This window comes from Nicotiana tomentosiformis, chromosome 1 (genome assembly GCF_000390325.3).
Source record: "Nicotiana tomentosiformis chromosome 1, ASM39032v3, whole genome shotgun sequence".
In the NCBI taxonomy this organism is placed as follows: domain Eukaryota; kingdom Viridiplantae; phylum Streptophyta; class Magnoliopsida; order Solanales; family Solanaceae; genus Nicotiana; species Nicotiana tomentosiformis.
This window is the reverse complement of record NC_090812.1, coordinates 85,036,958-85,045,191: the sequence shown is the minus strand read 5'-3', so window position 1 is coordinate 85,045,191 and position 8,234 is coordinate 85,036,958. Positions and strand designations below refer to the sequence as shown.

The 8,234-nt window shown below is 40.6% G+C and overlaps 2 protein-coding genes across 2 annotated transcripts; both read right to left on the bottom strand.

Annotated features, from left to right (window-relative positions):
• Positions 1 to 49: 49 nt before the first annotated feature.
• On the bottom strand, positions 50 to 1,945 carry LOC104102711 (homoserine kinase-like). The gene has a single exon (XM_009610504.4). It carries the CDS (start codon positions 1,707 to 1,709, stop codon positions 609 to 611), a length of 1,101 nt encoding a protein of 366 aa, XP_009608799.1. The 5' UTR covers positions 1,710 to 1,945; the 3' UTR covers positions 50 to 608.
• A 409-nt stretch (positions 1,946 to 2,354) lies between these two features.
• LOC104102712 (glutamate receptor 3.2-like) lies at positions 2,355 to 6,649 on the bottom strand. Its single transcript, XM_009610505.4, has 6 exons — positions 5,913 to 6,649; positions 4,450 to 5,792; positions 4,071 to 4,348; positions 3,828 to 3,859; positions 3,324 to 3,718; positions 2,355 to 3,190 (listed from the first exon to the last, which is right to left on the bottom strand). The coding sequence occupies exons 1-6, from the start codon at positions 6,163 to 6,165 to the stop codon at positions 2,780 to 2,782; spliced, it is 2,712 nt and encodes a 903-aa protein (XP_009608800.1). The 5' UTR covers positions 6,166 to 6,649; the 3' UTR covers positions 2,355 to 2,779.
• Between the last annotated feature and the right edge of the window lie 1,585 nt (positions 6,650 to 8,234).

Below are 8,234 nucleotides of genomic sequence, written 5' to 3'. Positions count from 1 at the left end.
AAAGGAACAGAAGCTGAAAGGAAGTGAAAAGGAGGGTAAGAAGCCAATCTATATTTTGCAACTCTGTAACTAACAGATATGTTTTAATTTAATAATATTACCTTATTAAACAAAACAAAAAAATAAAAAACGATAAAAGAAAGAAGGTTTCAATATCAAGCATTGCAATTGCACTAAGTGTATCTCATATAGCTTCAAAGCTACTATAGTGCTATAAATAATGCAAATTCAACTTCTAGCTGGGTTGATAGCTTTCACTTCTTATATGACCACCAAACTTGAGTACTCCGTAGTACTTAGAAGACAGCAGTTGAGACATGACGCCACCTCCCATATACTACTGAACTGTCACGATTTGGTGCCAATTTGCCAAAATTTTAAGTTATTCCATTATTTGGCACCAGTTCAAGTAGGCAACCCGCCCAAAATGGATCAGTCTCTGAAGATCAAAATCCCTATGCAAAGGTGACCGTAATGGATTAGGTGGAAGAATGTCGGAACCATCCACTCTCACCATTCCCGTGAAAAATTTGCAAAGGCATGTTGGCCCCCCCAAGAAAAGATGTACGAGGAACCAACAAGCTGTAGCATGACAATTAGGACAAAAATCATCTGGGATCACTACTGACAAGCCTGGCCCCAACCCGGTCTAGCTTCTTCACCATCGTCGAGGACTTGAGGTTTCCTTCTTTCAGAAAAGCCTCTACCATTCTTTGCCCAATCTCCCTTCCTTTCTCCTCGTTGTCAGTCACTGCTACTGCCGTGGGCCCAGCTCCGCTTATGGTGCAGCCAAAAGCTCCTGCTTCCATTGCCGCCTTCTTCACACCCTCCATTCCAGGAATCAACGGTGCCCTCCTTGGCTCCACTATTTTATCAGAGGACAGTGCCTTTCCTAAAACCGACAGGTCTCCCTGCAGCACGGCCGCCACTAACGCCCCTGCCTGACTACAATTCCAAACGTGATGGGACATGGTTATCTGTTGCGGCAGTGCCTCCCTCATTTTCTTAGTTGGGGCCTCAAATTCGGGATTCACCAGCACAAAGAACAACTCCTTTTCGTGAGGAAACTTCAACTGGATTAACTCCAGAGGATCGTAGCTCCTGATCAATACGAAACCCCCCATAATAGCAGGTGCCACGTTGTCCGCGTGGTAACCCGAGACTTTCGATTCCGATTCTAGCCCAGCAAGCACGAGGTCAGACGCGCCCAGTGGGCGGCCAAAAAGCTCGTTCACGGCGACCGCAGCGGCGGCGGCACTAGCGGCACTGGACCCGAGACCACTGCCCAAGGGCAATCCCTTCTGGAGGGAGAGGGAAAGGCCAACGGATCGGATGTTGAGCATCTTCATGACGGAGATGGCGGCGATACCCGCGCAATTCCAGAGGGGGTTTTTGTTGAGCTTCTTGCCGGCGCCGGAGATGTCAGAAATAGAAACCTCACCAGGGTAAACGTCGGGGTCGACGCGGAGAGTGACGTAGTCGCCGATGCCGTCGACAGCGCAGCCAAGGAAGTCGAAACCGGGGCCGAGATTAGCGACGGTGGCGGGAGCAAATGACTTGACGCAGGTGAAAACTGGTGGGGGCTCAGTGACGAGGGTGCGGGAGTGAGCGGAGAGATTGAGTCTAAAGGAGGGATTAGGATTGGGTTTGCGTGAGGAGGTGATGAGGTTGAGATTGAGATTGAGGGGAGACTGACAGAAGATGGCCATTGCAAAGAAGAGTGTGGTTACTGGTTAGAGTGAGAGCCAACGCCTGTAAAAGAGTCTCACCCAATCACCAGCCTCTGAAGGAAAGAGGGTTCTTACCGAAAAACTCGCTACTCAGCTTCTGAAAGAGCCTAGGTTGAGTTGAGGGGTTGGCCACTTTCTTTGTTTTACTGTAAGTTTCTTTTCTTTTACACACTTCCACCCAACTAGACATAGCTTATTTTTTCTGTTAAGTAAATGAAATTTTCTATTTACGCACAATATCACTCTCTCTCTCTATATATATAGATACTGGTTTATCTAATCTACTCACCATTTATTAGGATTAATCTTTGATCAAACCAATTATTTGTAAATAAGAAGCATTTTAAATAAGTTAGTTATTGAATCATCTCTTCAAAATTTGCCCCAACCCAAGGTACCTAGAGCTGAAATGCTGATTGGGCTTCTTGTGAGAAAGAGATGAGGAAGTCCGTATCACAAGGAATAAACTCTTAAAGCAGGCCAAAATGAGCTCAACTAACATGCTGAAGCGGCTTAAGATTCAGTTAGCCTTTTGGCAATCCTATATTTTTGTCCATAAACGATATTACATTCTCTATCTCTCTGTTGGGTAACACCATTCAACACATTCATCACATCAATATCCCAAAACATAACATCTTATTCCATATTTGTGGAGCTGTACATCAACAACAACAACAACAACAACAACAACAACAATCCAGTATAATTCCACTAGTGAATAATTCCACTACTGAAGTCTGATGGGGTAGTTTGTACGCACACCTTATCTCTACCCTGGAACCTTATCTCTACCCTGGATAAAGAGGTTGTGTGCTCTCCACTAGAGCAACTCACTTTTGTCAGAGTTATTGGAGCTGTACATCAATATCCTAAAACTTAACATCTTATTATATTAAATTACAAAGTTATTGGGTTAATTCTTCGAACACTAGATGTTCTCTACATTCCGTTGTTACATGATAAGATGAACAAGAATCAAAGGAGAACATTTCACAGTCTCTCTTTTGGAAAATGTTCATCATTTCAAGCTTCGATGATGATCGGCATTAGCTAGTGGAAAGGTTTTCCATTTCCATCCGCTTTCTTTTCAACCTATTTGCAGATATTTCTGCCTTCTCATCCACAAAAGACAAAAACTTCTTAAGCCGTATTGAATGTGATATTCTAGTTCTAGTAGAAGTAGAACGCTGCGTTAATTCAGGAAAATGTCGTTTGAACTGCCGCAACATGAAGCAGAAATATACAAGCAGAGCAAAACAGCAAGTAACTCCACAAATGAGGAATAGACCCCAAAAGCTCTTCAACTGAAGCTGCTCTGAATCTGCTTCAGAGTTCTGCCCTCCACAAACTTTTCTGTTTAACCACTTCTTGTGAATCTTCTCTAGCTCTCCATTCTCAGATAATTGCAAGATTGCAGTTGACATGTCAATAGCTAAGGGTGAGTCTCTCGGAAATGCCTATAAAATTAATTGCATCAAGCTATCAGCTTATGTTACATGACTAGCTCTTAAGTCATTTTGCCACTCATGTCCATTTATTACTTCGTTATAAGCGTTAGTAGGAATAATATATGAGTAAGGAAATACTTACGAATCCCCATCCACTTTTGGTAAACTCTGGGCCAACTTTTTGGAACCCACAGTAAGTTGATAAAAACTGATCCACATATGGACGTTCATCGACCACAGCAGCAACTCTTCCTTGTTCAAGGGCATCAGCATATTCTTTTGGTGATCCAAGAGGAACAAGCCTAGACTTTGCAATGTTGACTTCTTCAAATAAGTAGTTCTCAGCAAAAGAGCCTACCTGGTACCCAATTGCGTCATTGCTTGTTACTAAGGATTCAATTCCTTGGATAGATGATGCAAGCTGTTGAACCGTTAGAAACGATGTCAAGCTGGCGGTATAGCTCGACGTAATTATCAAGATCACGAATAGCCATATAAGCAGTACAATTCGACCTAATGTGCTCACTGTGTTTTCTCCTGAAAGGTTTTCAGAATTTAACCATTATGCCAAAGTTTAACACTACAAATTAAATAAATACAGTTATTACCTTGACTTTTGTGAAAGGAGGAGAAACTAGATACTTACTCGGGGCTCCAAATATAGTTGAGAAACTAAACCTGCAAGCAAAATAAGGGGTACAAGGAGATGAGTTCAAATCCTAAAATCAAGATGCAAATTATGAGATTAGTAATGCAAGAAAATAGAATTCAAACACTGCTTTCTATAGCTTCTTGCGTAACTTCGTAGGATCCTAGTACTTAGGTAGTTGCATTAACTTCCCATTACAGTACTTAGAAGGCTAACAGGAAAGGCATCCAATTAACTCACCATAAAATTGTGACCACCTGCTTCTTTGGGGGGCCACGAAATTCATCATTAAATTTGTGCTCTAGTATCCACACTACGGTTCCCACAACAAGGCAAAAAGCGGCTATGACTCCCCATGCCAGGGGAGTAAATGGCCGCAGGAAAGCCCAAGCAATCGACCTCATCTTTTTCACATGTACCACCACCACTAACCCTGACTCTATGTATGGTTGACTAAAATCCAATATCTTTGTGCGGTTCGTGACAATTGTAATGTCACCAACTGCAGCATCAAATTCCTATCACAGAATAAGAAAACAATGTTATACTGAATGTTAACTACACTTAAGTTTTTGCAACTTTAAGTAGCGGGAATAGCAATGCCATTGACGGTACTCACATGGGCTGTGATCATGTTTACTAGCTGAGTATAGCTTGGATTTTTGTGTCCATCTCCAAAAATGATGAATTGATGTGGCACAGGGTATGAAAGACACTTCAAGGCTGCAAGGAAGACATCTATGCAATATCCTTGGACCACTCCACTACCTTCCTTTTCTGAAACAAAAGCTCTGAAGCCCACTCTCCTTGGGACTCCAATCCTTAACGGCCTCCCATTGTCTGGAAATACCCATCCACGCGGTCTGATTTTAGTTTTCCCTGGCCATATAACCTGATCCAACCGTTGAGTTGCACTTGACCTATTAGCTGGTTTGGCATAAAGAGACTCCGGAGGCACAACGGATAGCCCAGAGTAGTTACACCAGTATCCTATTTGCCTTAACCATCCTTTGCCAACTACATTGAGAATATCAAACGAGGGACGGAACATGGATCTATCTGGTTTAAATGCAATGGGACCACTTACCCCTGTCATGTTGGTCTTTAATATGTTACTAAGCAACTTCTTACCACCATCAAAAATGCTAAGTGCAGCAAGGTTCATCGTCTCTCCAGCAAAACTGTCCAAATTAGAATCATTTGAGTAGGAGATTTTGCCTCCGTGATCTAAAAACTCTTTAACTGCGTAAGCAATCATCCAAACAGTATCATAGGCGTATAGACCGTAGGCATTCAAACCAACGGAGCTATTGCTCAACTTGTTCCACCTTGATACAAAAGCCCTCTTCTTTTGGGAATCAGGTGTATGGGGCCGAAGGGTGAGAGCACCTTGTATAGAGCTAGCCACCTTTGTTGAAACTGAAGTCGAATCAAGGACACCGGAAAGCCAAGAAGTAGCAATCCAAACATATTCACTCGTCATCATGCCAAGCTCCTGGGCAACCTCAAAAACCTTGAGACCTGTTATGGATAGTGTATGTAGAACAATAACTCGGGATTCGATTGATTTAACCTTAAGCAACTCAGCCACGATCAGGTCACGACTAGACATGAGTTCAGGTGGAAGAATTGCCTTGTAAGAAATCTTACAACGTCTCTCAACAAGTTTATCACCTAGAGCGGCAATACTATTTCGACCTTGATCATCGTCTGAGAAAATTGCAATGACTTCTCTGTATTGAAAATAACTGATCATATCGGCTACGGCAGTCATTAGAAAAAGATCACTGGGGGCAGTCTGAATGAAATAGGGGTACTGAAGAGGTGAGAGTGTGGGGTCCAATGCTGTGAAAGAAAGGAGCGGGACATGGAGTTCATTCGCAAGGTGAGAGAGTACATGGGCCATTACAGAACTTTGAGGGCCAATCACAGCTACTGTATCGGTCTCCATGAATTGTAATGCTGGGAAGCCAGAAAAGTAGAAAAGAGTTAACAAGACGATCTAGTCAAGTGATATCTAAGAGCAGTGAGAGATAAATTGAAAAAGTGTAGTATGAAAAGGTGAGAACTATATATATATACCTCCAATGATCCCAAGGAATCCGCTGTAGTTTGAATCATGGAGGGTGAGAGCAAGTTTTCTTCCGTCAAGAAGAGTGGTATCAGAATTGACGTCTTGGACAGCAGCTTCCATTGCGATTCTAGCAACCTTGCCGTTGGTGGTGCCAAAAGAAAAGATGGCTCCAATCTTCACCTCATCAGCTTGTCTCTGCTCCTCTGAAGATTGTCCAATAAAGCAGACGAACAGAATTAGCAGAAAACAATTTAAATTCATGATGACGCCTCCAATTGCAATTAATGCGTTGGTAACTGTAGAAGGATCAGATTACCAACAAAAGTAAAATAAAACCCAATGTGACGAACAACTGTTAGAAATGGAGGAGAGAGCAGGGCTAAAGGGACGGGCGGGAAGAACTTTTCAAGTCTGAGAACTTGGAAGTTAATTCTGTCATGATAGAAAATAAAAGGAGACAACCGCAGAGACAGAGAGGAAGCGACCTTCAAATCTTAAAGTTTATAAACTCCGAGAGAGGAAACAGACACGACAAGAAATGTCCTTTCGAAGAGGAAGTAGTGATACTAGATTACTAAAGTGGCAAGCCAAGGTCTTTCATTTGTTCTGGGTAGGGTAGTAGCCATATAAAGTGAAGTTTTAGTCTTTTTTCTGAAGGATATCACGAGATATAGACAGTTCCCTCAAGTAAAAGAAAAGGAAATTGTGGAGCACACCAAAATCAAAATGGCCAACCACCCGGAGTAATAAAAAGTTAGTAGAACATAGCTATGACAAAGGCATTAGGGATTAAACAAAGAAAAAATAATCCAAAAGGATGGATGGACGGTGGCCTGCTTTGACATATTTGAGATTTATTATGATATGAGCAGAATGAGAATACTTGAGTATACAGGAACTTTAGGATATAAGTTTAATAGCTAGCTTGTCATTCTAGGATTACTCCATTATGCAACTTGCTCGGTTGGACAACCACTCCACTTTCCGCGCATAAAACATAAAAGTAAGATATCCGTTGTTGTCATTATTAACCTCCGCCACAGCGCACAGGGCTTGGATTGGAAATTCTGAAATCTATGATGTGATGAAACATCTTGGTGCAGCGCAAGGATTGGAAGAAAAAATGTTGCAGCATTTATATTTCCCTTTGGAACTCAAGCGGCAAGGAGGGTAGGTCAATTCTTGTTTTACTCTGAGGCATCCATATGACTTCCATTGTTCAAAAACTACCAGTTTCATGGATATTAATAGCATAAACTTTCAACGCGAAATTGAGTATTTATGTAAGTATTATCATGACAATTTGCTGGGTTATAAATGTACGCAGAAACACTCTTTGGATATACGCTTAATCTTTATTTTAACGTGGGCTAGTGGTGGCATTCCTTTAGTCCTATTGTATGATGAAACCTACTCCTTACTTTATTATATCTTTGTTCGTTAATAACTAATATAATGATCATTTTAACTTGTCAATGAAGCAAAAAAAAAAAAAAAATACAATCATAGACAATGATAGTGTACATACTGAGGTAATATTAATTTATAGGAGTACCATTTAATGATCATAACACGTGATGTTTGAACGAAGACACAGGAGATTATACAGTAAATATTGATCAAATGAAGAGACCCAGCACAACATAGATTAGCAAAGAGTGGAGTGGAAGACCATAACTTAGACGCATTAGGTTTCTCCTGCAAGAGGAAAAGGGAAAATCAAGACCAGGATTGCAACAAGAAAGAGAAAAACCACTAAGCTTGATTGGTGGATTTGTCACTACGTACACGATGACAAGAGAAACGTACTTACTGGTCGTTTAGTTTGTGGGATAGGGATAACAATTTCAGAATAAAAATGCAAGATTCTTTTAATTATGAGATTAATTATACCATAGTTATGATATCATTTTTATACATTCTCAATACGGAATAACAATCCCCGAATTACTAATTTCAAAATAACATACCAAAATGACTAAGATACCTTTTTCCAAAGCTCTTCTCTCAAAGTCCTTTAGAAAATCTTAGGTGAAAATTAGAAATAAAAAATTATCTCAACTTATCTAGTGTAAAATTAAATACATGTTTTATATCTTATATATATATTTTATTTTTATCCAATTAGCCAAATATCTACTAATAAAATTATATCGACTAAATAATCCCGCCATTATACTTCTGGTATTACTTATTCACCAACCAAACGACCCTCCTTAATTGTTGGTTGCATGTACAAGCTATTACAATATAGTGTTTGGTTGCCTCTTGAATTTTGTTTAAAATTCAGCATTATATATAGGATGTTTGGTTGTTGTTTTTATTACCTG